The sequence below is a fragment of the Excalfactoria chinensis genome, chromosome 5 (assembly GCF_039878825.1).
Source record: "Excalfactoria chinensis isolate bCotChi1 chromosome 5, bCotChi1.hap2, whole genome shotgun sequence".
Lineage (NCBI taxonomy): Eukaryota > Metazoa > Chordata > Aves > Galliformes > Phasianidae > Excalfactoria > Excalfactoria chinensis.
This window is the reverse complement of record NC_092829.1, coordinates 34548403-34575791: the sequence shown is the minus strand read 5'-3', so window position 1 is coordinate 34575791 and position 27389 is coordinate 34548403. Positions and strand designations below refer to the sequence as shown.

Sequence of the window (27389 nt, the reverse complement as noted above, 5' to 3'; positions counted from 1 at the left end):
GAGTTTGTTGGCAATTACTGCTTCTCGCTGTGTGCAGCACCTTTCCTTAGTGCACAAGGTGATGCTGATAAATACATGTATGTGCACACACATCACGTACACAGCTCAGTAGCTGTAGGGTTGCAATGGGATACCGGTTTCTGATTAGACTGTTACTCAGTTATCCTTGCTCCCAGTGCTGGAATAGTTCCCTTCATAGGACCTTGTGCTATGCTTGGTCACTTTCTGTTCTTGAATCTTCCCCTGTATAATAACCAGACACCCTTTATGCTGCAGCTTGAATCAGCACTGCCTGTATTTATGCATCCATTTTTACCATCTTGTTGTTTCTCCTCTGAAGATGTCAGCACCTTACATGGCATCATGTGTTATCTGAGGTTAACTTTAAGCAACACCGTACGCACCCTGGCTGACTACTGTCACTGTAACACAGCAGTGCACTGCAGCCGCTACCCCTGGCAGGGGCATCCAGGTTCCTGGAGGAGAAGACAGGGGTTGGGACCGTCCCAAACCTGTGGGCAGACGTGGAGGCAGGCGCGTAAGGGAGCAGCGTGGCTGCACATTGCTTACGTAAAAGTTTTATTGGAAATTCTTTGAATACTTGAAGTACAGCGGAGACCATTTCCAAAACAAGACCATTTAGGAGCCTTATCCTTCACCCAAACTATCTGGAAAGCAGCAGCTATACACATGCTGTCCTTAGCACAGATCTGAGCAGACATCTGCTAAAATGAGCAGCCCCAGTACTACAATCTGTAGCAGGCTACAGCAGCAGCCAGATCTTTGCTGAAGCTGAGCATTTACACGGTGGTCAGGGAACTCGGAGCCTTGATGTAGCAACTACGTGTTGAAGCTGAGGAATGTCCAGAAAAGAGGCACATAACTCAGCCCTAGAGAATCTCTTTATTGCTATGGTCATCCAGCTCAACACCAGCAGCTTACATAGGCTAATTTCCAGCCCTCCAGAGAAAAGAATGGCCACACTGAAGTTCTGCTCTGAGATGCGGGAGCCGTAGCAACACACGAGCAAGTTATCTGGCTGTGTTCTGGTGGGTGCTTCTTTAACACAGCTATAACCTGGAGCTTCAGAGCTCACCTGTCCTCCCATGGAGCGCGCCTCTCAACCAGAAAGCTGGCAAAGTTCAAGCACGGTGTTGCTCTGTCCTTACAATAGGCTCTACTCTGAACTTGGTTCCTCGCTCTATCAGTGGGCACGGAATTAGTGTTCTAGAGAGGAGTTGGGCTTCCCCAGTCATCTGCTAACCATCTCTTTCAAGTGAGAATGCAGCATGGTTGAAGAGGCTGCCACGTTGCACTGACTTGAAGGCTGGATGCTTAACCACTGTAGGGACGTGAAGACAGTTCCTCAGTGCTGAAGGAACAACACCACTCCTGTAGGAAGGGGGGAAAAAGTGTATCGGGCGGGAAGGGGCCTTGCAGTTGCTCATTCTGGTTGCACGTGGGAGGAGAAGGAAAACGAATCACAAGACCAACGTCCTTCTCTAAGTTTCTATGTAGTGCCACCGTTTCTCCCGCTGTCCTTCTATCAGACAAAAGACATGCAGCAGCCCAATCCAGCACAGCGTGCTGCCAGCCAGTCACACTGCTAACAGCCAGCTCGTTACAAAAATAAAGTTTCAGCTCATCGAAAGGCAGCTGATTAAAAAGTACCATAAGCTCCCCAAAATGTGCTTCTTTAAAGAAACTGCCTTCTGAATGGCTGAAGAACACTGCAAATCCATCCATACCTATCAGAGTACAGCTTCTAAGTCCCTGCCACTGCACTGATGTGTGCGTTTCATTCTGTCCGTGGGCCCTGACTGGGTGAAATGGAAACACAGTCCCCAAAACAGAGTATTAGAATGAATCAAGCCTGTCTTATAAAATAAATATCTTGGATATTTTCTTGCAAAAGGAGACTCAGTGGACAGGGTCCCATGGCACACATGCTGTCTGCAGTGATCCAGGCAGAACGACCCGCACGACTACATGAAAACAACATCTTTTAAATATAGGTTTCTTTAAAAGCAATAAATATTTCTCAACTCTTAGGATCATCTATTAACCATAAAGCAGGAGAGTTGGCGCGGGTTAGAGGAAAGAATCTCAGACTAAGACTCCTAATTACATAACCCTAAAGAAATAGGATTCCTAGTATTTACAGTTACATTTCAAAAGCAGAGACTACGAATTCAGCGTCACAGCTGCTACGTGCAGACTTGCCAACAGTCAAAACTGGTAAACTCTACATGGCTGAGTATCAGTGCGCTCAGGAAGGAAACCTGGAAAAGCACTGCTGTAGCTTCACTGCTGCTTATCAGCGAGCCGTTACAGAAGGTGTCACACAACGACCGTGCAGACTCGGTTCCTCAGAAGCAGAAAAGCAAAGGTAACTTGTATTACACAGGTCCCAAAGCCGATGTCTCTCCCTGTGCTCCAGGCACTCACACTCAAGTCAGGCTGCAATGGCCCGTTCTGCGGAATGGATGTCCTGGACATAGAGCTGCTGATCTGCTGAACTCACAGACCTTAGAAACGGCCCAAAGCTTTCTATGCTCTAACAGGATCAAAGACTGTAGGAAAAAAGTGTCTGTTAGCAAGAAGCTACGTTGAGGGAACTCACGGCACGGGATCTTTGGAGGAAGAAGATGGCAATTTTTCACAAAGCCCCTCCACACAGAACAGACTGAAGAGCAAATGTGTTTCATACATTGGAGTTTGACTTCCTGTGTTCCTACTGGTCATGAATTCGAGACTGAATGCGAACAGGAAGAGCAGTCCAGAACTGCAGTGGAGCAGCTGAGGAAAACCAGCAGATGAGCTGTACCTGCTGCTGAAAGAGCAATCAAAGAAAGCTCACTTGATGGAAGGAAACAGTCAAAGCAAGACAAAAGGCAGAGCAGGGGTGACAGATATTTGTTGACATCATTCTCCAGGATGCCCCGAGGAAGAAGAAATGCTGCAGCAAAACTGGAAAATGGCTTCACTGCAAGGTTTCTACAAAGGCATCAAACTCTTTGACATTTTTCTCATGGACTGCCAGCTTCTCTGGTAACGAGTCCTGGAGGGGCAAAGAAAGGTTCGGATGAGGACTCATTCACAACAGACAGAGAATACATTTAAAGCGTCTTTGTAGAGCAAAAATTCCTTTCCTAAGCAATCCAACCCCTCTCCACCGCTCTGGGCTCCCCCTCCCACATGCACAAAACGAAGAGTCCTCTGACAGGATCCAAACAGGGACCCTGAAAAAGGCACTCTGACCAGAGCACGTGTTCTGTGCCGGGGCCTGGCCTTGTGCAGATCCACCAGGGTTTCACTTGTGTGCGGACTGCAACATCAGGCCTAGTTTGTCACTAAGTCTTACAGAACAGAAGTGGGATCGGTTCTGAGGGAAACCTTTTGGGAGTTTGAATGACAACTACAGCAAGCACGTGGTAGCAGCTTTCAGCTTGAAGATAAACACAAAAGTTTCAGTGGCTCAGGTGTGCTATAAACAAATCTGCACTTGCTGGAAATATATTATCGAGGAACCCCCCCTTGGTCAGATTCTTTTAAACTAGGAATAGGGAGAGCACTATAACACATGATTCCCACAAACAGAAGTTGTTTAGTTCCATACCAAATCCTCTGCCATGGACTGAGCTCCTATGTCAATGGAGAGACTGCTGAGTTGAGGGGGGTTCTGAAACTCACGGTAAAATGTCCCCAGGTCCATTGGAAGAATGTCATCTTTTGAAAATGCTGGTTTCTAGAATCAGAAACACCACCGTCAGTTCTCATTTCAGAGACCTTTGCTTCCCTTTTGTCATAATCTCAGATATAGACCCTCCTTGCTGCCAGTAAATATCTTGGTGCTACAACTGCTGTTGTAATAGCGCAGATTAAATAACTGAACAGCTCCAGCTTTAGCCTTACCAAGGCAAAGATCTGTGGTTGCCTGAACTCTTGGAAAGGAGCATTTTTGTGGAACCTGGTTCCTTTAAGTATTAAAGAGGACAAATGGCCCAGGTGTTGGTAGGAGCTGGATTACTTAATTGGTAGCTGCTGGTATCAGTGCCCCTGTGGTTTGGGGATTGCTGGAATCACGGGTCTTTTCCCTCCCATGAAAACAACTTTTATGTCATTTGCTGTTGTACCGGTACCCAAAGCCCACCCAAGGTGTCGGTGTTATGTGAGAATGCTGACCAGGGCACTTACAAAATCAATCATAACAAAGTCATCGTGGGTGTTCCCTGCGCTGCTGCCACTGGAGCCCTCTGAGTGTAAGCTGCCTTGTAGAGGAGATTCAGTTTCTGGAGAATCAGGAGGATTGACCTGCCCAAGGAATTGAAGACGGTGAGTAGTGATGTTATTTATGAACTCATTTGTCTTCATGTTTTTATGCTGTGTGGGTAGTTAGACTGGATGATAAGCACATGGTGCAGTAGCATGTGCGCACTGTTTGAATACCAAGAGAGCCCAAGACTCAACACAAGAGACCCCAGTTCCTGGGTTTCAAGCAGCTAGTAATATAGTGTATATATATAAATGCTGAAGTGTGTTCAAGGAAGGGAATAACATCAACATTGCATGAGGGATGCTGAGACAGCACAAATTATTCCTTGGGAAGGGGCTTACCATGGGGTCGTTATCTTCCAGCTCAACATTCTTGGGAGCAAACATAGCAAAAGGAATGTCTAAGTTGGCCATGGTCACCTGAGGAGATTCAGCAAACAAAATGTCACTCAGAGGCTCTGCTTACCCAGCACAGCAAAGCATGCTGAAAGTCTTTGTCAGGTCTACTAAAAATTGCCTAGGATTCCATTATCAGTTTGGCAGGATGCTGATGACCTCATTTAAAAAGACGTAAAATACAGACACACACTCCATTTATAACATCTTATACAAGACAGGCAAGGGTTAACACACTGCTACACATTCAAACAAACCCCCTTTGCCCATCCAAAAGGCCTAGGGGAGGGCTTAAAAACATAATTAAAGCAGCTGTAGCAACTGGATGCATCTCTAAGCTGCCCTAGCTGAGCTTCCTTAATGCCTACTTGCTTGTGATGAACTGGCCTACTGCATATCCTTTCAAGGAAAGGAGGCTTGCTGCCAGCTTTGTGGGATCACTGTGGACTATGAAGTCTTCCATACCCAGACTGGGTGTTGGCAAAGTGGGGCAAATTCAGCAGCTGTTGCATCCCAAAAGGATTTTATGGCAAGTATAGCTATGACAAAACCGCAGGCAAATGCTGCAGGCAGAAATATGCACCCTCAGCCTCCTGGGCTGCCCTGGCATTGGGGTGCTTTGTTTCCTCTTTGTATGAACAGGCAGGAGAGGCAGAATACGTTTGTGAGAAAGCTGTCTGCTAGTTACCTGGTTAATAGGTTTGTTGACGAAAGCTCCCACCTTCCGGATAAAGATGGTCTCCAAAAGGTCATGTGGGGAGCCACACTTCCCTTCACTGCTGTTTGATACTGTTTCTGTGTCCTCGCTGGAAAAGGAAGACAAACTGGTGCCTCAATGCATAACCAATACAGGCAAATAAGATGCTCTGAAAGGCTCCTTCATTTTTCTGGGTTTACTCCCAATATTAGATAGGAGAAAAACAGAAATAGTTCTCCTTGTACCACACCTCTCTCCTCAGTTGTAAGCAGAAAGGGGGAACTTGTGGAATCAGATATTTTGCTTCTATCTGGAACAAAACTCCTTGGTCGAACAAAAAGGTGCTGCTGACACTGAAACAGCCTTTTCTTTTTTGGAGAGAGACTTAACTTTGGAATGTGCATGTTCAGAGCTGTTCTTGTTCAGAGCTGTTCCTGTTCATCACCATTATTTTTTCAGTAATGCAATCACTGCAAGAATCTTGAGGAGGTGAGGTCAGGAAGCAGAATGCTACCATTCACTCTGGTAGCAGTCTAATGCATCACAACAGCCAGAGCCAGGATTATTAGTTCACTAAATGGCTCTCAGTGTTTTCTCTGGCCTGTTTGCTTTCCTATCACGGGCATTTGGAACTTTAAAATAACCAAAGAGAAAGGTTAAGTCTTCTGGTGTGAGGACTGTTTGCATAATGTTACCCAGGAAAGTGCTAGGAAAGCCCCAGTCAGATAAAACTGCCAGCTGTTTTAGGGGGAGGAAAAAACAACAGTTATGCTAAAACCAATAGCTAAAAAGGGGAAAACAGTTTTATCTTAATGTGATCCCAAATGGGTTAGCGCTAGTGGAGGGTCATCGCAAAGCAACCTACCTACTAGAAGGAGTAGCTGCTGAGTAGTGGACTCCATCTAGTGGGGTGCACATCCTCTCTTGGTCAGCTTGAGTGCCATGTGCTGGCTGGTTAGGAACCGGGGGAACTCCCCCCTCTTTGCCTGGACCGACCAACTGGGATGGAGAGGAATGATTAAGTTAGATAGCTCCAAAGCAGGTCAGCAACACAGCGCAGTACAGAGCACATTTCCACATGTTGGGACTAAGTCATGGTTTCTGCCATATGACTGGGCTCTCGCAGCCACAAGGCAGCAGGTGATGTCAAGCAGGTGACCATTTCAGTACAAGCTCTTTCTTGTTTCCTTCCTTCTCCTCTCCACTTAAGCCTGTCCTACACATAAGAACTGTCCTACGCAACAGAACAGAACTTATTTTGTCTGATAAAAGGATGCAAATATGCCAGTGTGGTCTGTCAGCATGCCCTGCATTTAAGTTACAGAGCTGTGCTCAGGACGCTACAATGGCAACAGCTCTGTAAGACAGCCAAGGCTTGGAATCAGTGGCACATCAGTGCAGGCAAATAGGTTGGATTTGGTTTTACAAACAGGTTTGACATCTTTCAGCCATTTCTCTACGTGACCCCTACCCTACCCCAGAACAGTCAAAGATGCTGAGGAGCTGATTCTTAACTCCTCTGCAACTTGTGCTTTCCCTGTACTTAGCCTAGATTCTTTTTGTTTCTGACAGACAAGATACTAACGCATGCACTAGTTTCAAAGCCTCCCTCAGCTGTAGAGGTGACACAAGAGGGTTGCAATACCAGCCATGCTTGTTCTTCTACCCTCCACAAGTACCTGGTGAGGGTGTGCAGCATTCAAGCCACCAGCAAAGAGTACAGGATACCCCATGTCAGCTGATCCAACTCCCAGGGCAGCAGGCTGATAGGAAAGACGAGAGCTGGAAAGCTAAGAAAGAAGAAAGAAAAAAACAAAAAAAAAAAAAGGGGGGGAGGGGGACGACAAGGGGAGAGGAGAGAGGAAGGGAGGGGGAATGTCCCACAGTCTGAATCATCATCAGTTACTGAAGAAGGCACAGGAGAAGTGAGAGGCACAGCACAGTGTTTCAGGCTGGCAGAAGGATGCCAGGTTTCCCCCCATGAAAGTTATTATTTTAAAAAGTCCATATTGTAGGGGACTACATTTGGGCTTTGTCATAAACAGGATTGGTTTCCCACGCATACAGACTGTGAGAGGTATGGCTGCCTCTGACAGCCAGTCGCAGGGAAGCTCTGCTCAACAGGTTTATTTTGCATACTTAAGAAGCTAATATTTAAATGTTTTGTTTTCCTCCACCCCCCAAAACAAATGCATTATCACCTGTTTGAGCCCACTCCCAAGGCAAGTTAAAATAAGCTGATCTTTATAGTCTGTTCAGTTAGCTTCTGCTGAAGAATACAATGCCCCATAAATGTGTTAGATAAAGAGAGAACTGGGAAGCAAACCCTTCTCAGATTGCTTTAGAAATGAAGTGCTCCAAGGAGTGAAACCCAGGAGAAGTTCCTTATACACTCAGATTTCCCTAAGTAGAAATCTAACTGCATTAAATAACTTTTTCTTGCTTTGGCTGTCTTGGCCTCGAGAGGAAAGCTTCTCAGGGCATTTGCTATCCTAGCAGTGCCAATGCTGATGTAATTTGCAGGAAACTGAATGGTGAGCAGCACTTTTATTCACATGAGGCTAATTAAGCTGAACAGAGCAATCTCTTGTTAAAGAAAAGCAGGTACAGGATTCTTATTTTTCTCCTACAAATGTCCAGACAACTTGACTCTTTGTTGTGAGACACGGGCACAAACATGAGGAACGTGACTTTAGGCAGACCTGTAAGGTGTAAACAAAGAGTAAACTCAGGTCTTGATAAGGTGCTTTTTGTAACCTGGAAGACAGGTGGAAGTGAATTTGGTATTTTTTCTCCTTCAAATTAACAGCATCTCTGTTCCAATCCGGGAAAAGTTCTAATTAATGACTGTGCAAGTTTTAGAGCCACTGACTGTTAAGAAGAAAGCACTCAGTGCTGTGCCCTTGCCTCCTGTGTCTTTGACTAACAATTAATCCTTGCAGCTGCTGTTGTTTATTCGAGGGTGTTTGTCCTGTCATTAGGAGACCTTCAGCTGAAAAGGCATTTAAGCAGCTGAGTCTCATTGAAATTCATGCAAGAAAAACATCCAAGTAGATCTGGCTCCTAATGAAGGTAGATAACATTCACTGAAGTTGGGAGGACCTCCAGTGTCAACGAGACCAAAATTTATTTGTATTTCCACTAAATTGGGTATTTCTTCGTTAAGAGTATAAAATAGAGTTGCCCTTATGCCTTTTGTTTCCTCTGTCCCTTTGCTCTCTCTGTCACACAGCCCTCCTTTGCCAACCACGGGCTGTGCTCTTTGCTGCATCCTTAGTGTTGTGGCCGTAGGCAGGGCTCCTCCTCAGAGGTGGGGGATGCTGGAATGTCAGCTCCTTCTCAACCTGGCCAGCCTAAAAATCATCCTGTGCCTTTTCTTCTTTTTTAAACTCACTCCAGTGAAGTCCTTTTAAAACCTTGCGGAAAGTTCCTCTTTCTTCTGTATCCCCTGAGTTTTACAGGCTGCTTCATGCAGATCTGCTGTTCAGCACAAAGACTGCAGGTGTATTTTATATCTAGAGCACACTGGTTTTTTTTGCAAACTGTTCCATTTCCAAATAACCCATTTTGGTTTAACCAGCCTTTCCCATGCACAACAAACATTCTGCTTTGTCAAATGTGTACTTTCCTGTATTTGTTCAGTCGTGCCAGGACTCTCTGGCCACGTATAACACGTTCTATTGACAACTCACTTGATGTGAAAAGGCCAGCCCCATCACTGGGACCTTCAAGGTGTCCGTCACCACAGGAGGAGGGGTCTGAAAATGTGCCTTTGTGACAGTAAAAACACACTGTGCACAAACACAGACGCACAGAGGAAACAAAGAAAAGAAAGAATGGGAGAAGGGGAGAGAGAAAGAGAGAAAAGGGCTTCAGAGAAGGACTATAAAGAGTTGGATGAACTGAATGCTAGCCAAGAGAGTTTGGCTGCAGCAGCCATGTCTATATGTAGAGCAGAATATTTCAATATTGCCAGAAATGTGTTTGCTATTATAAAGAATTGACTGCTTTCTGGTCTCAGGAAACTATTCCACACAGGTAATATTTAAGACTCCAATGAACAATGACAGAAAGTAACTGCCAGATACTGTCCCACAGCTAACAGAACTGTTACCAGCCAAACAGCAAGGTCAAGGCCAAGTAGTTACCAAAAAAAAGGTAAAAACAGTTTTACTTTTGGAATGTAGAAATAACATTGAGTTTGATTACTTTCCACCTGTGAAATGAACATGCCCCTAGTCTTCCAGCACTTGGAAGGGCAGCAGACTGTATTTCTGCATGTCTGTGTTACAGCCATAGACTAAGGAGGGACCAGACAAAGGGGAGATTAGAGCATACTAATGGGAAGAGAGACCTTACCAGAACTGACACCAGAAGTAAATGCTGTCTTAGAGAGGGCTAATGCAAAAGGAGCAACCCAAATCTGGTTCAGTCACATACCTCGTACCAGTTATTTTCCTACTAGCATGGTTTTATGAAAGCTTTATTTCAGGGTACTGCCTGAGGCTAGATTTTACTCTACATTTGGGATACTTCAGAAACACACACAAAGAATATGCTATACAAGCTGATGGAGAGAAGGTAACACTTACTGCCTCGTATCACACAGGCTAGGCCTCATTTCTAGTGGGGAGGCAGGCAGAGCTTTGGACAGCCTACCTATACGCTGTCTACACCACACAGTTCCCTGTGTTCTCTCAAGTGTTAAGTTGTAAGCAAAAAGATGGAGAAAGAAACCAGTCCGTCAAACAGTTGATTGTAACTGTTATAAAGAAGACTGGCAGTTGTTTATAAATAAGCAAACTGAAGCTATGAGCCATGTAAAAAGCAAGAACGTAGGCTCATGATTGATGTGAATCCTCGAGGTTCATCTGGTTTCATAAAGCTTTTTCCCTTCAGTGACAGTAAAACTTTATGTTCCCAGGGGAAATGCCAGCTTCATTGTATTTACAAATATTTGTACTGTTATTTAATACTGTCACAAGCAAGCGAGTGGAAATTTCCTCATGAACCCTACTGCATTTAACCTGCTTTGTGAACAGGCAGACTACAACTCAGCCACAAACACACCTCCTGAGCTGTGTATCCCAGAACAGGAAAATCTTTATTCTGTCAGACTTACCGTGGGTGCCTGCTGGTCAGTTCAATGGTGCCTAATGCCCCGTCACTCAAAAGCCAGTTGGTTCAAAAATGCTTCCTAAGAAAAGCTCATTTCTGGCTCATTCACTCAGTAGAACAAATTCTATTAAACCAACCATACTAATTCCTCTGAAGCAAAGTCCCACAGCATATTCTTTTGGTTTGGCATGACATTCCAATTATATTTCTTCCCATGTTTTACATTCAGAGGAAGAGATTTACAGAGTCTTTAGATTGTCTTTAAAATGCATCTGCTTGGCTGAACAGCAAAGAATTTTCTTGAATATATAAAGCTATAGATGAACAGCAAATGCCCAGGCCTTTGAAGTATGTAACTCTGGAGTCAGAAGCATAAGGACAGTAGAAAAGGGACAAATTTGAGTTGCTGTTTTGCAAGGTTCACCAGACATTTGTTTTATGTATATTTTAAAACTGAAACTTCAATAACATTGGCATGGGTAGGTAGAGGTACAGAGAACTAAACTGATTCCCAGGTTCATATGATGACCCATTTCTTTGCTGATACTTACTCCTGTTCCCCCAGCTAGTTCTAGATGGTCCAACTAATGAAGCTTTCGCCTCTTTCCTGCTCTTCCATTTTGCAGCTTGGAAAATATGCCTGTGCCATAAGCATTTTAACGCTGTTTCAGTATTTCCTTTTCAGTGTAAGCCTGTTACCTCTACTTATGCTGCTTGTCACTGATCTCTTGAATTCCCCTTTTTGCAGTGTCGCTACATGCATGTATCTAGTATGCTGCTGTCATCTTCCAGTGTATCTCTGTTCTTTCAATCGTTCTTGGTAATTCAGTTTTTCTAGTCCTTTGCCATCTTGTTGAAATCAGTATCTAATGAGGTTTAACCCAGAGTACAACCATCTGAATAAGAAGCTTACACCTTTTAATTAGTGTCAGGGGGCTGCATGTTTGCACAGCAGTTGATATACACACACTACACTATCAGTAATGGTTCTGCCTAGGAATAAAAAGGGCTTGTTTTCTCCTACCTGAGATGGAGGAGAGGTGGAGAATGATGTAGTACACACTTCTTGGGAATCTTCTACTGAGGGGTATACTGCACCATTGTCCTCACCAGCTCTAAAGTAGCAAGAAAACAAAAACATCCAAACTGGAAATATTCCACATAACAAGCAAATAGCAAAACATATGGGGACAAATGCTGCAAGGAGGCTGGGAGTATTTGGGTGGAGCTGAAAGGAGAATTTTGAAGGGCACTCATCATCTACTTGGCAGAACTGAGGAAAAGAGGGCATGGGAATGTTACTTTGCCCAGGATTATCCTAAGGGCTTCTCCTCTACCCCCAGACAGAAACTTCCCTCTATGATTTTTAGTTGTTTATTTATTATACCAAAGAAAGATTTTCTTATGTCAGCCAATACTACTGGCTTTGGTGTTTACAGAACCATTGCCAAACAATACCACTGGTCCCAGTTTGAGTGCCCTCACATGAACGTCAGAGATGACAAACCTTGTATCTACAAGGAGAAATTCACTTTCAGTCCTTCCCTATTGGATATGTCTGGAGCTGCATGCCTCTGAGTAGTTCAGCAGCAAGATTAAGCGCTACCCTTTTAAACTCACAGAGGCAAAGTTTTACTTCTTTTGTGTCCAAGTGCTTCTGTAAAGAATTTGGCAATATCCTGGTGCTTGCTGCACTCAGTACTCTAGACATGAAATGTTGCCTTTCCGTATATGCTTGACTAAATCAGTATGACAGACCCTACTCCTCCAGTCTCCTTCCCATGCAGTCAGTGGAAAAGGCTCTGTGTTTGGGCATAACGATGCCTTCACCATGGCCCATGACTTCTTTCAGCGTTTCCTCACCTGTAATTGCAGGGATGCATGGGCGAAGAGCTGGGATAGGGGCGGTCCACAAAGTGATCAATGATAATCCCCATGATAGGAGGGGTCCTCTCAAACTGCCTGCAAGGCAACAAGCAATGGCATTATTGTAAGGCTGCTTTTACTCTTTACTGTATCCCAGTTCGTGGTATCCTCAGAGAGCGCTAGTGTCTGCTAATGGGACCAGAGTATCTTTACAATTCAGCTCTGCAACTCCAAGCATGCATTAGCAATTTGGAGTTCCAGCATTTGACTCAGGGCAACCCAAATACTCCATTTGCTGCAAGACTTAAGCATTAGAGAATGTTCTCCATTAAGCAGAATTCAGCAAGAAAGGATAAGCAGAAGGGAAAGATTTAGGGGCTCACAGTGTGAGGGATTTAATAGTACATTGCTGTGAAAGTTTCTGGCATTATCTTCTCACCTGGTTGACATGAAAGCTAGGTTGATTCTGTAGGCACAAGACAAAGTGATGGTGCCCACTGGGGTACCCACTGTTCCAACACGAACTGTTTGAAAACCTATAAAGTTAAAAAATGATTATCAGTTCTACTGATTACACAGAATCTGATTGTTTGTTTTCGTTACTGTTTTATTCTGTGATCTTATTTCTATAGAGCTTCCATTATCCTTTGTAACTTGAACTCCAAATATGCACACAGGGTCTGTTACAAAGCAGCACCAGGTTGCCTTAGTGGGATGTTCTATCTACAAACTCCTGATGTTACTTCCTATCTTGTTTTGAGATACTATCCTGAAGTGCTTCTTAAGCTGGTGTAGATCACTGTCTCCTCTACTGGTCCTGCTCCTTATAAATGTACCTCCATATTCTTATTTCAAGTCTGTGTCAAACTGGCAATCGCTCTTGATTTTGCCAAAGCACCACATTTCACCTCTCACTTTATGATACGACTCTTCACTGAGCCACATATAAATACTGTGTAAACCTCAGGTTTTATTCTGTTTGTGGCACTCAGGAACAGTAACAAATAGCTCACCAGTATGGAGAATAGTTCCATACTGTTTCTGTGTAATGCCTAACCGTACCTTCTCCCAAGCCACTCAGTTGCACTTCACCAAAATAGATCCTGTGGGAAAAGAAGAAAGGAAAAGCTATCAGGTCCAGTGGGGACATAATGCTATACATATCCACGTTCCCTATTTAATTTTATGAGTCGAACAGTTGGAAGCACATTTTCTTTTGGGGAAAAAAAGGCCCCATGCATAGTGACTAGAATGGCCACATCAACCTTCTAGCTATTTCAGAGGAAGACAGGCCATGTAAAAAGAAAGAGAAAAAGGTAGCTGAGTCTAACAAAGAGTATTCCTTTAAGCATTCAACAGCTCAGAATGAGGCTATATGGTGATAAACACAAAGTCCAAAGTTCTCTATCAGCTTTCAGTAGTAGACAGATCCAAATCATTTGAATTTATTGTAGCTAATTTCTTTTTACCACATTTACAGCTGCCCTACGCAATTCTAGATTGGCTGCTTATTCTATTCCGGATGTGGAACTTCACATTCCACTTTACCTGTACAATATCACATATTCATGGCCTTGCTTCCTTGAGAGTCTGTAGGCTGGAGTTACCCTGGTTATAGCAAGCAAAGACTTCAGTAGTAGAGACAGTCTGTTGTATACTGTGTATGAGACTTTGATTTCTTTGTCACACCTACAGAATGCAAATGAACAAGTTAGTCGTCTGTTCCTAATAAGAAAGTACATTTTTAATCCAAATGAGCGGGTGAATTGTTTTACGTCAGTTTCATTGCCAAAATGACAAAAAAGATCCCCATGCTCAGCTGAGAGCCCTGCTTCAATTTAGTCACCTGGTGTAGATCTACTTGCTGAAAAATGCCATGCAGCTCTGTACTTGGCAGTAACATCTTTACAGCATTAAACACTTTTAGAGTTACTGAACAGATGAACTCTTCTGAGGGGTGGGAAGTATACTCATTATAATGAAAGAACTAAGACTGAACAAGTTTACTATTTTCTTTTCTTGACACTAATATTAAGCAGCTCAACAGCTGCACTAGACAAAGACCCCTGTGAAGCATCACAAATCACACAGACAATTATGTGCGCATTCATCAACATGGACTGAGTACTGCTCAGTTTCATCAGCCAAAACAAACAAACAGCAAACAAAGAGGTGGTGTGAAGAATGCACTTACTTCTCGTTCATTTCTAGACACCAAATTTCAAGCTCCATGGAATCCCCCTGGATCAAAGAAAAGGCTCATTTCAGTACACAGCCCTTTGCATTAACTAACATCTCATGAACAATCAGCGTTAGCCACTCTTCTCAGTAAAGATGCTTCTTCTGGTTCCCCTTTTCTTACAGTGCAACAGTAGTAAAAGGTGTGTTGCACCTCACTGCAGAACTTGATCACCTAAGGAAATACCATCCTCAGAGTAGCTAAGCATCTCATGGCTTAAGAAATTAAGTTTTGCTGTTTCACCATCTGTGTGTTTGGCCCCAAGATTTGCAGTGAATTGTTTCTGCCAGACAATACATTTCATTAGCACATTGCCTAACTTCATATCTGAAGATGCTTTCACATTATCTTGAGCTAAAGGGTGAGAACTCTGCAAAGTGAGCTGGGGTTAAAGTAAAAAGTAATAATAATAAAAAAAATCAGCATCTGTTTTAACTATGTCCTCACCTCTGAGGTCTTAAGAGAAATCTCCACACACATAGACCGTCCAACAGCGGGCAGCTGTCCTGCCAAGGCTTTCTTTGCTTCATGAGTAACCTCTGGTATATCTTTGATGGCCAAATTGAACTGCAGAATGAAAGAGAAGGTTATTTTTTGCATTTCTTTGGAAAACTGCCTAATACTAGGTCCGCATTCATTGAAATATTTATGAAATAGAGAATTCCCAGATTGGTTGAGGCTTTTTATATTTGCAAACGTTTCATTGACTGTTAATTCAAATGTTCTTCTTTATCCTGCCATAAAAATCTTGTTCTTTCTATCTCAGTTGCATCACGTGTTCACCCACGGAGTGGGGCCTTGAGTCTCTCTAGTTTTAATAAAGCCCATTACTACACAGTCTGGAACTGCAGAGTTGGGAACTTGTGACAGAAAGGAACTCATCACCCCTTCTCCTGCAAATCTTGGCAAAGGGCCTTAGTCAGCTGGCAGGAGTTGCTGAGAGGTATCGTTTATCTCTCCTCTAATCAGCCCTTCAAAAGCCCCGAGTGACAACAAGAAAAAAAAGGCCAGTCAACATAATCAAATCTAGTAGCTATAATATGAATAGTTATTATAGGCTGTACAATGCTGTAAGAGCTGTATTGTGTTCTCAACGCTAAAAATAAACAACAAGAGATTTTATGGAGCTGCTTTACAAAACATGGCTTTACCCAGTCGGAGCCTGTTGGGGAGGACGATGATCGGGTACAGATTTTCTCTCCAAGTCGGGCCTGGACAATTACTTGTACCGTCTGAAACAGAAAGGACATGATTCATGTTGGGCTCAGGAGAGACCAGCACAGACTTCAGCTCAGAAACTAAAAGACAAATTCCAAGTGAAAAATAAAAGGGGTCACTAGAAGGCAGGGAAGCATAGCAAGATTGCTGTGCTAATTGTCAGGTGTAATCAAATTATTATATACAACAGGTAAATGTATTTCAGATAGAAAATGATTTTAAGCTAACCTTTCTTTGTAATAACATGAAATGACTAACTCAGTTTTCTGATCAGGAGTTGTACAGTTTTCTGTACTACTGAATCAAAATTAATAACCACATCCTGAACCTGGACACTAATGGAAGTCAATCTGTACACTTCCAGCATGTTAAAAATCCATTGTCATCTAGCAAGGCCAAGCAGTAAAACAGATGGACCAAGCCAGGCCAAAGGTTATAGTTACATATCAGCATAATACAAAGGAACATTCTGGTATTATTGGTTTTGAATGCAATATAAAAATTTAGATAGGCTGAAAAGGAAGTTTAGAGCCCAAGAGAAGTTACCATCTAAATGTGGGATGGTTAGGTGTGTTGATGGGAGCCCAGCACTGACAGAGGTGTGATGTACCTCAAACTGATCCTATGGCTTTTTCCTTAAGCAAGAAAAAATAAAGATTTATTTGCAGGAGAAAAAAATTACCTTTAGAGCAAAAAATTTGATGAACTTGTCCAGGTCCTTCCTGTCCTGCGAACTGAGATCAGTGTCCATTGCATACGGCAATCTGAAATACAGGACAGGCATAGGAATGGAGTCTTCCTTCAGCTTTCTGTTTGGATTTCAACATTTCAAAATGTTCAAAAAGCCATTGGAAGCCACCTCAAGAGAAATAACAGCACCAAAAGCCTCAGCCTGTCAAAAGTTTAACAAGAGTTTTGAGGGGTGTATGTGATGTTTAATCTCATGTGAATAATATATCTGGTCAATGCAAAAGGTACTGAGAAAGAAGTAACAAAGGGAGGTCACAATTAAAACAGGGTACAATTTCTCTAATTTTGCTAGCTTAATTGAAAAAAAAAACCAACAAAGCAAAACACTCCAACACCGCATTGGGGTCTGTACCAAGCAGACCATCCATTGGACGCAGCAGAATGGCTTCAGATATAATATATTCTCTGTTAACCACATGGGACAGAACCAAGACCAACTGTTTTCCTGGGTAAATGTGGCAGTAAATCCACCTACAACCAACTGAAAAGATGTATTTTTGCCAATGGAGGGACTACAGTTCTATGTGTGCTTCTCTTGAAAGCCTGATGACAGTCAAACTCCCCCAGTTATACTGGCTTGCTTGTCAAAGGACTAGGAAAGGTTTTAGCAGCAGTGTGGAGCTTGCACAGTGCCCGAAGCTGGCAGGCCAAGCTACTAATCAGATTTCTGCCACATCACATCACGTGGCCCAAGAGAAACGATAATTTTCTTTCAGTTTCTTCACGTGTAGGTTAATAATCACATAGAGACCACGGGGAGGACTGACTTAATGAGCAGTTTTAGTCAATGCTTTTTACTCACAAGCCTTCAAAGTATTAATTCATTCTTAACTCCTGTTCCTGGTTTTTTTCTGAGACAGCTAATCGCCCTGAAGCAGCTCGTCAGACATCACATGTATGGAGCAGAGCACGCAGCCCCTCACAGCAGCGCTGCAGTTCTCAGCAAGCAGGAGCACTCAGAACTCAACCTTCACTGCAGTCACCCCAGATACCCACAGAACATCAGGCAATCATTAATGACTGCACATCCACAGCTTCTATTCAAAACAGCCCGATCAACAGAAGTAAATATCTCTTTTAAGTCATGCTGCTATATAAGAGTACTGCAACTTCCAGAGCATTTTCTAGAGTGCTGCTTTCTGAATGACACTAAAAAGAAAGCTGGGCATCTACAATGGTGGAAAGTTCCAGAGCTACATTCATAGTGCGCCTCCCCATACTCTACTGCTTTAATTATAAGTCATGGTTTGACATGAAATCTAGCAACATAAGCTGTAGATACGCTATCAGATTATCCTTTGGGTATTTTAACCTCCTCAAAATGTTTCCTGTGCTCAACATCCACCAGCCAGACTGCACATTTCTCTGTTGCAGGAGGGATGTAAAAGGAAGCCGGTCCTTGGAGCACGGATGTTTCATGATGCATCGCTCTAATGCAGGATAAATTAAGCTTTCTGTTTAGACCCTTCCCACCACAAAAGAAGAGTGAGCTGTAGTTACTCTTTTGACTTAACTGAGCAAAGCCATGTAAGGGAGGAGGAACCAAGAGCCACAACAAAACTTGGATCACGTGGCCAACAAAATACTGCATTAAAAAAGTGCATCTGTTTCTCAGTAAAGAGAATATTGAAATCTGCACCCAAGAGTAAACAAATTAGTTTTTAATGAGAAAAGAAGAGAGAGAGCATTTATTTATTACCCCTGGAGAACGCTACAATGAAGCACTACCTCCTTATGCTGCAAGAGAGCTGCCAAATATAGCACCTATATTTTCTTGATGGGACTGGAAAAAAAAAAGTCTGGATATTGACTTGCAAGATATTAGAAAAATAATGAAAGCTGTTAGGCTCACTGGTCTGCTAGGAAAGGAAATGAAGCATCAACACAGTGCTCTGCACACTGTAATGAATCAGTTCTAACAGCGTTGTACCCAAATAACTCTCGAGGGGAGAAAAGCAGCTGTCAAGAGACATACCTCAGATGCAGGGTTCAAAAAGTGAGAGCTTTATAGTTCTGCCTTGCTCCACCTGAATCAGGATTCCTACTGCAAGATCCCATGCTTTCTATAACATCCACAGAACATTTGGAGCCTCATACTCTCACCTCAAGCTCCCAATGCCATAACAGCTGACTCACTAGAGTCTAATGTATAGTAGCAAGCATTGGGCAGGATTTCATGTCAGGGAGCTGTAATTTCAGGGACAACGATCACACTGGAACTCAGCCACTGGCACGCCCAAGGCCTGGCATTGGGCAGCCAGCACCTCATCGTTTTTGTAGGGATCCTCTGATGGTTATGTGTGACCTGCTGGGGCTTAGGACACAGCTCACCTTTGGGATTGCTCTTGGAAGAATCAAGACTAAACCACAGCAAACATCCTACTTACAAAAATGCCTTGGTACCCTCAGGTTACCTGCTGCTGCCTGAGCTGAACATGAAGGAAACCTGTTAAACTTGTTTCGACCAAACTCATCCAACTCTTCAGTCTTGTAGGTTGTGATGCCAGCAGGGCCCTTGCTAAATATTGGTCACTCAAGCAATGCTCCACTCCGGGGGAACGTGATCGAATTTTACACGGAATAACAAGCAGAAGGAACTGACCTTTGGTCGCAATCAGAAACCCACAGATGACTGATTCCCCTCAACCAAAGAATTCCTTAACCAAACAGAAACTGCACTGCTTGAACCTTGCACACAGGCTGCTCACAGGTAAACCAAGCATCATGGCCACACAGCTTTTGGCTTTGTTGCTGCTTTTCTGCAGCATCCACTTCCATGCCCTATTTAATCATGCCTTTGTCTCCACTTTCTTCTAAACATTAGTCTGAGAAAAACATTCGAAGGACAAATGCTACATGTGGTTTTTTTAGCTAAAGCCTCACTCTTTCTTACAGTGCCGTGAGGCAGTGAAGAATACGAGCCTTACCCGGCAGTCAGATATCTAAGCATTGTACCTTACACGCTCTATTGGCAGGTGCAGTCTCCTTCACCAAGGAGAAGGGCACGTGAACATGAGGTGAGGGCACCTCATCTGCATGATGCAACAGGCTACAAGAGCCATCCGTTCCCTTCAAGCACTGCTCCAGCCCGGAGAAGGACGGCTCTCAGCATGCCGTGCCCACTGCCAGCAGCCAGCTGCATGCAGGCACTTGTAGCCATGCCACGGAACAGGTGCACAGCAGTGCTTGTGAGCACCTGCATTGCCGTAGAGCTTTCATGTCTGGGAATTCAGTGTGTACTAGCGTTTGACATACAAAGGAGAAAGGAGCCGAAACGCCTGACGCACAGCGGGCACCAGCATTAATGGTGGGAAAAGCATATACAGGCTGCTTCCATTACGTCTCTCCACTGAGATTTCACCCTGCATCATGGCTGCTACAACTTTAACTCATAATGCTCTCCTTTATTTATCAACACTAAATAGTTATTCAGGGTTTCCATCCCACAGTGGCACACTGACACTGAAAAGAGCATGGGACAGTGACAGCCCTGCCTGTTTCTAAGGCGGGCTGCTCTCAGCACAGTTCTCATTTTCCCATCGTCTGACCATTCCCTGCACTGTCCCCCACTCCCACTGTTTTTTCAGAACTCTTTTGTAAACACAGGACCCAAATCCAGCATTTGAGTGTGTCCTGGGTGAACCTCCACAAAATCCTTGTTGAATCGCTCAGGTAAAACAAACAGGAAAGTTTTGGAAGATTTTAATAGAGTGTCTTTGATAAATAGGCTTGGCTGCCAGGGGAGCTTTCCTAGAAGATCTCCTTCAATGATCAAGAAGTGCCAGTGCAAGCAGGTATTTTCAGCGCATTAATAAGCAACTATAAAAAGCTCACGATGGAGACATCAGCTCCAAGGCCAGGCCTGTGTGTCAAGCTCTACACAGACTGAAAGTTAATTTCCCCTTCTTAGCAGGTTTGCTGAAAACCCGGGAAGAAGAGAGGGAGGGAGAAGGGAATGGTACTAACTTAAGGTGTGCCACGCTCATTCTTGAAATTCTGTGAGCTAAAAAAACACACAGACAAGCAGATTCTAGGAGAAAAAAAAATGATTCATATGATACAAACATTCTGATGTAATCAAAGGCACTGTAGTTCACTGTATGGCTAAGTTTTGACTAGTAAAGACTTGTTTTTTTCCTGCTGATCAGAACTTTGCAACTGATAAATGACTTCCCAGTTGAGGAAGCGCCTTACTAAAGCCAGCGCTGCCAGCTCCGCTTGCTTAGAAAGAAAACAGAGTAATTCCTGTTGACCGGCCGTTACATTCTGTACTTCCCTGAGCTCTAACGATGTGTCAACACAAATGTCTGCCCTGGCACCGCGTGTCAGGCCGAAGTGCATGGGCTGGAACACAGTGTACGGCTGTACGCCCCGTATCACAGCACCGTGGTCACGTCTAAGCTCGGTGTGTGCACACGATCGGGAAAGTCCCAAAGAAACCCAGGGGACCCTGCTCGATCCTCCCGGACGTCCGGCTGAGCGCAATGCCTTATCCCTCTCCGCAAACAGGACGGTTTCAGTACGTCAGGCCGCTCCCGCGATCGTCAGGATTTGCCCCCACACTTCGTTTGCGTGGCCAGCTGCAGCTCAGCGAGGCAGCAGTCCCTCTTCAGACAGGGACGAAGGCCGTGGCCGCCTGTAAGCACCCCCGCTCCCCGACACGAGACACCGTCGCGCAGGACGGGAAACGGGCAGCTTTGACAGCGCAGCGGGCAGCAGCGGGGGGAGCCGGGCCGCCCGCAGGCCGCTCCCCTCGGTGTCCCCGGGCAGCCGCAGGCCGCACGCACTGCCAGGCCCGGCCGAGCCCGCACGCCGCCGCGGATCCCCGCAAGCAGAGCGCAACGATCCCCCGCCTCCCCGCCCCTCCACCCCGGGCCGGTACCTGCGCGGGGGCGGCAGTGCTGGCGGCGGAGCGGCTCATCCCGCGCCCAGGCCCGGCTGCCCGCCCCGCGGGGCCCCGCTCCCTCGCCGCGCTCGGCGTCCCCTCAGCGCCCCGCGGCCGCCTCCCGCTCGGTCCCGGCGCTCGGGCTGCTCCGCCTCACAGCCGCGGCCCGCGCCGCGCCGCCATCGTCACCATCGCGGCCGCTGTTTGTTTTCATCCGCTGCGGGCGGAGAGAGGGAGGGACGGACGGAAGAAGGGAGGGAGGAGGCGCCTGAGCGTCCGCCGCCGCACTTTCCACACGCGGCCCTCGGCGGCCCGGCCCCGCGGGAGGAGGAAGGCGCGGCCGGGAGCGGCGAGCGGCGCGCCGCCCTCATCGCGGAAGGCCGCAGCGAATCTGCGGGGAGGCCTCCTTTCCTCAGCGCCAGGCGGCGGCGGCGTCGCCTCTAGGCCGGGCCCTTTGCTGCCCCGGGTTCCCGGAGGCTGGGAGCCGCCCCAGGCCGGTAAGGGCTGGTTCTTATCGGGGTTCCCGGGGCTTCTAAAAAGCGAGGAATAAAAGGAGCCCGCCGCGTAAGCCGGATAAAAGGAAAATGGGGACAGACTCCGCAAGGCTGTCGGTTAAAAGCCGTGCTGAGCCTCCCTCCCGTTTGCCCCGTGCAGGTGCAGGCGCTGTGACGGGCGGTGTGTGGCGGCCCCCGGGAGCCCTCGGCCCGCCGGCATGGCCGTGCCCATCGCGGTGCTGGACTGCGACCTCCTGCTGTACGGCCGCGGGCACCGCACGCTGGACCGCTTCAAGCTGGAGGACGTCACGGACGAGTACCTGGTATCTACCTACGGCTTTCCGCGGCAGTTCATCTGCTACCTGGTGGACCTGCTGGCATCCAGCCTGTCCCGTCCCACGCAGCGCTCCCGAGCCATCAGCCCCGAGACCCAGGTACTGGCTGCCTTGGGCTTCTACACCTCTGGCTCCTTTCAGACACGCATGGGGGATGCTATTGGCATCAGCCAAGCCTCCATGAGCCGCTGTGTTGCCAACGTCACCGAGGCGCTGGTGGAAAGAGCTCCCCAGTTCATTCACTTTCCTGAGGATGAAGCGGCGGTGCAGAGCCTGAAGGACGACTTCTACGCGCTGGCAGGCATGCCGGGTGTGCTGGGTGTGGTGGACTGCACCCATGTGGCAATCAAAGCACCCAATGCCGAGGACCTGTCCTACGTGAACCGGAAGGGCCTCCACTCCTTGAACTGCCTGATGGTGTGCGATGCCAGGGGGGCCCTGCTGAGTGCTGAGACGCACTGGCCCGGCAGCATGCCCGACTGCACCGTGCTGCAGCAGGCAGCCCTCACCAGCCAGTTTGAAACCGAGCTGCACAAGGATGGCTGGCTGTTGGGTAAGTCGGTTCTTTGTTATTGCTTTCTGCCGGCTCTACATGGAGTAGAGAGCCTCTTGGCACTGGTGGTAAGCTTACTTCTGATTGCCCTCTTGTTCAGTTTGGTCTGTCCTCTTGGAAATTCATAACAGTAACTTCCAATCTGTTTTACTTACTCTGATTATTGTATATTTGTTTCATTCATTTATATTTCAGTATTCAAGACCTACGTAAGCAGAACGATGCAATTTTAAATTCATAGAATCATAGAACAGCTCAGATTGAAGAGAAACTCAAAACTGATCCAGTTCTAACCCCCTGCTATGGGCGGTGTCACCACCTACTACATGAGGCTGCCCAAGGCCCCATCCAGCCTGGCCTTGAATGCCTCCAGGAATGGGGCATCCACAGCTTCTCTGGGTAGCCTGTTCCAGCACCTCACCACCCTCCGAGTAAAACATTTCTTCCTTCCTAACATGTAACCTAAATCTCCCCTCTTTTAGTTTTAAAGCCATTCCTCCTTGTCATATCACCATCAGTCCATGTAAAGTCAGTCTCCCTCCTGCTTGTTAACTCCTGTCAAGTACTGAAAGGCCACAATGAGGTCTTCTGGGAGCCTTCTCCAAGCTAAACAAGCTTGGATTGCTATAGCCTAAGTGCAACACATTGCGCTTAGCCATTTTAAACCTGTCCTGGTCCCTCTGAATAGCATGCCTTCCTCCTGTTTTGTCAACAGCAGCACTCGGCGTCATCAGCAAACTAGCTGCAGGTACAGTTGATCCCACTGTCTATATGATTGATAAAGATGTTGAAGAGTACTGGTCCCAAGACCAGGGGGGACACCACTTGTGACTGGCCTCTACTTGGACACAGACCCATTAACAACAACCCTCTGGCTATGATCATTCAGCCAATTTTTTATCCACTATCAAATCTATGGGCCTAGTCCAGTCGTTGTACTTTCACTGTAATATGTATTAAAGAGATTCTCTCACAGCTATGTCATGTTCTTCCAAGACTTCCCTTTGTAAACCGGAATGTTTTTATTTTGTTATTTATCACATTTGTAAACAAGAGCTCTCAGTGCTCCTTCTCATTTTCTATTTTAGCCAGAGAAATATGTTATTCCCTATCTACACTACAAGAAAACTGGGGGGCAAAGACCTGGAACTGATGGTGAACTGTAGGCCTGTAACCTGTTCTCCTTCCTTTCCCTGCCAATAGGCGACAGCTCCTTCTTTCTCCGCACCTGGCTGATGACCCCCCTGCACATCCCTGAGACCCCTGCGGAATACCGCTACAACATGGCGCACTCTGCCACACACAACGTCATTGAGCGGACATTCAGAACCATCCGATCACGATTCCGCTGCCTGGACGGGTCCAAAGGCACCCTGCAGTACTCCCCCGAGAAATCCAGCCACATCATCCTGGCCTGCTGCGTGCTTCACAACATCTCCCTGCAGCACGGGCTGGACGTGTGGTCTGCCCCTGCCGCGGGGCACGTGGAGCCAGCAGAGGAGGAGTATGAGCAAATGGAGTCGATGGACTCTGAAGCCTGTCGTATTCGTCAGGAGCTGCTGCTCACTCATTTCAGCTAGCGCTGTGGCAGCAGGAAGGCTTCTCACTGTTCCTTTGAGAAGATACAGAGACCAGCACGCCTCCTCCTCTTAAGATGGTCAAGACTAAGGGATGTGAGACGGGGAGAAATTCTGTTTGTTTCCTGGGGTATCCAGAACTTCATCTCCTTGTAGGTGTCATTAATTGCTGAATTGTTGCTGTCGTGATTCTTACAGACAGCCCTTTCTCCTGACTTAGAGGACAATGACTGTAACGTGAGGTTGGTGGGGAAACGTGGAAAATTGTGGTGATAACTATTAACAGATCTGTAAGCTTCGCACTGTTTTACAAAGCAGCGGTTCTATGCCACCTTGTAACCCAAACCACTTACAATAGATTTCTGAACAGCATTTCACACACATTAAACCTCACTGTGGGGCTGTGTCTGAGTTCATAAGCGGAGGAGCGCATGGAGATTTCTCTTTGGTTTGCAGCTATAAACTCCTGCTAAACGCCAGCCGGCAGCCATGCCCACCTCAGGGACCAGCGGTTCCTCCAGTGGTATGGGCACGGGCAGTGGTATGGGCACGGGCAGTGGTATGGGCACGGGCCGTGTTTGCCGCCGTATTGGTACATACCTGGAGGGGCAGGAAGGGACGGGCATTTCTTCCTTCCACACAGGCTGAAGGAGGCGGTAAGCGCCGGCTGGCCGTGACTGAGCTGTGCGAAGGGTGAGGCGCGGGGCGCGTTTCCGAGGGCGGGATGCGGACTAAGGCGAGCGGCCGCAGCCCCGGCATCCCGCCCCGAGAGGGACGCGCAGCCACGGCCGCGGGGCCCCGTCAAGGGCAGCCCCTCTCGTCCCGTACCGTCCCTCCTCTCTGCCGCCCCCTGGCGGCCGCGGGGAGGGCCCCGTTGGAGGAGCTCGGCGCTCGGTTGGCGCTGCCTGTCGTCGCTCTGGTTTCGGCTGCTCGGGCCTGGCCGCCTTTCGGCGCCTCTCCTCGGCCCTGGCTCGGCGCTCGGCTGCCTGGCCTGGCCGGAGCTCGGAGCGGCGGCGGAGGCGAGCGAGCTTTGGGGGCTGCTCCTGCCCGCCCGGCCCGGCCCCCCGCCTCAGGTAGGCTCCGGGCCCGCGCGTCGGTCCGGCTTCGGCTTTAGCGCGGTGCCGCGCCGTCGCTCCCCGGCCGGGCGCGGGGGCGCGCCCGCGCGGCCGACCCCGCAGCAGGGCCCCGGAAGGCTGCGGCACCGGCCCGCGCGGGGCTGGGGGGCCTGGAGCGAGGAGCGGGGCCGCGGCCTTTGTGAGGGAGCTCCGGGCCCGCGGCCTGCAGGCGTTCCCTTCCCCGGGCCGAGCTCCCCGTGCCGGCGGCAGGCGGGTGCGGCCCGTGCGAAGGAAGCGCTCGGCTTCCGGGGCGCGGGACCGGGAGGGGCGGCCCGGGGAAAGCGCCGCGGCGCTGCTGGGCCCCGGGCAGCCGGGCCGGGGATGGAGAGCCGTGCCCACGGTGCGCGCTGCCCCTGCACGGCCCTCGCGCTGCTCCCGCGCCCTGCGTTCTAGAGGGCCGCGCCGGGAGCCCCGCGGGACGGCAGGGCCGGCTGCAGGTTGAAAGAGTGAGTGGCGACGGCTGCGTTTTCGGGTCGTTTCCTCAGCGTTTCGCTGTGTGGTGCGGAGCGTTTGCCGTGTAAGTAATGCTCGGTGTGAAAGGCCCCAACGTGTGCCCGGTGCTGGCCCTGACGCCGCTCTGCTCGTGGGGGAGCACGGCCCGGTCCTTCGCTGGGTATCGAAACGCTTCTGCTTTCACCTACCGTGTTCCAAGTTCTCTGAGAGTGTTTTTCCTTGTGCTGCCCCTGGGAAGCGTGCAACACAATTTCTGCTCTAAAAAAGGCTTTTCAGTCTCAGAGGTCATTTGGGATGGTCGCTAACTTTTTTTGCAGTGTATACAATAAAGTTAACCTGCTGTACGAGATGGATTTACAACAGGCTTTTATCAAGGTATGAGTGAATCCTTGGTGCGTGCAGCTGTGCTCAGGCAGAGAGCTCCACGCTGCTCCGCTTCTCCACACAAAACATTTGCAGTGCTCTGTATGGAACCCACTGTGTTTTTCAGTGCTGCCCTTGTTTACTGCCCCACCCGGTTAGTTCAGTGGCCATTGCAAATGTCATCTGGCATCTCAGCCACTGCCACTCCCATCCTCTTTCAGATCGCTGATGGGAATGCTGAAGTGGGACCTGGCCATGACCTGTTTCTGATGCACGTTCCCTGGCAGCCCATGACAGTGCTGCTCAGCTTTGGTTTGGGTTAGTTTTCTGGAAGTGGGGTGAGGTGATGTCTGGGTACCTTGTGCTCACCAGTTGGTTTGTGGCAGTGTGGTTATTAATGAGTGTGGAACTCTGTTAGCGTTTTGGTATTTATCCTTCTGGTACTTGGAGCACAGAATGTGCCTGGATCCAGATATGTGGACTTGCCTTTTCAGGCTTCGCTGCTGGGGAGTTACACAGATTGTTTCATTTGCTGACAGCTTCTCCTTCATTTTCTTTCTTTTGCCCTTTTGTGAGTCATAGCTGACCCTCTGGATTCTTGGTCACTTGTTTTCTGCTTTTGCATGCAGCAGTTTTAACTTTTGTGCAACTGCAATGACCATTTGTAAAGAAGAGGAACAGTAACGCAGTCCACTACTACCCCCCTGCCACAGGGTAGGGTTTGGAGTACTTGCGCCTTTCTTGCAACATATTGTTTTGTGAAACTGTTGGAAAGTGACTTCAGTATTTTCTATGCACTGGTTGGCAAACAAACTGAATTTGGAACATTTGCAAAGTCACTGATGTTAAAATTCATTAATACTCTTGAGACAAATAGCATTACGGTTTGGGTTTGGTTTTTTTCTTTTTCTTCTCCTCCATGTTGTGCTGGTATGGAGAGCTGATAAGGGGCATAGTGCATGTTAATAGTTACCTTGTGTGCTCTTGTGTTAGTATCCTGCACTTGCCTAGTAAGGGAAGTGACAGATCCAAAATATGAATGAACAGAGGGCAGA

General features: G+C 47.2%; 3 protein-coding genes across 13 annotated transcripts in view; 2 read left to right on the top strand and 1 right to left on the bottom strand.

Moving 5' to 3' along the window:
• Positions 1 to 889: 889 nt before the first annotated feature.
• Positions 890 to 22389, bottom strand: ATG13 (autophagy related 13). 10 transcript variants are annotated; one of them, XM_072337169.1, is made up of 18 exons: positions 22259 to 22389; positions 16492 to 16573; positions 15743 to 15823; positions 15039 to 15158; positions 14547 to 14593; positions 13901 to 14041; positions 13415 to 13455; positions 12792 to 12888; positions 12350 to 12448; positions 11511 to 11601; positions 9061 to 9159; positions 7048 to 7158; positions 6234 to 6367; positions 5360 to 5477; positions 4618 to 4695; positions 4198 to 4314; positions 3620 to 3748; positions 890 to 3061 (listed from the first exon to the last, which is right to left on the bottom strand). In XM_072337169.1, exons 2-18 carry the CDS (start codon positions 16558 to 16560, stop codon positions 2984 to 2986), a joined length of 1650 nt encoding a protein of 549 aa, XP_072193270.1. In that variant the 5' UTR covers positions 16561 to 16573; positions 22259 to 22389; the 3' UTR covers positions 890 to 2983. The 10 variants fall into 10 exon arrangements, with proteins under 10 accessions (XP_072193270.1, XP_072193269.1, XP_072193271.1 ...); XM_072337168.1 differs by lacking the exon at positions 22259 to 22389 and adding an exon at positions 21442 to 21580; XM_072337170.1 differs by lacking the exon at positions 22259 to 22389 and adding an exon at positions 21442 to 21580 and having other exon boundaries at positions 7048 to 7131.
• Positions 22051 to 24809, top strand: HARBI1 (harbinger transposase derived 1). The gene is made up of 2 exons (XM_072337178.1): positions 22051 to 22826; positions 24030 to 24809. The coding sequence occupies exons 1-2, from the start codon at positions 22157 to 22159 to the stop codon at positions 24404 to 24406; spliced, it is 1047 nt and encodes a 348-aa protein (XP_072193279.1). The 5' UTR covers positions 22051 to 22156; the 3' UTR covers positions 24407 to 24809.
• Positions 24810 to 25344: 535 nt separating this feature from the next.
• The window catches only part of AMBRA1 (autophagy and beclin 1 regulator 1), a 123592-nt gene continuing 121547 nt past the window's right edge, over positions 25345 to 27389 (top strand). For both annotated transcript variants that reach the window (XM_072338664.1, XM_072338663.1), the window contains exon 1: positions 25345 to 25476. The gene's annotated coding sequence lies outside the window, so the exon portion shown is untranslated. The remainder of the gene's footprint in view (positions 25477 to 27389) is intronic.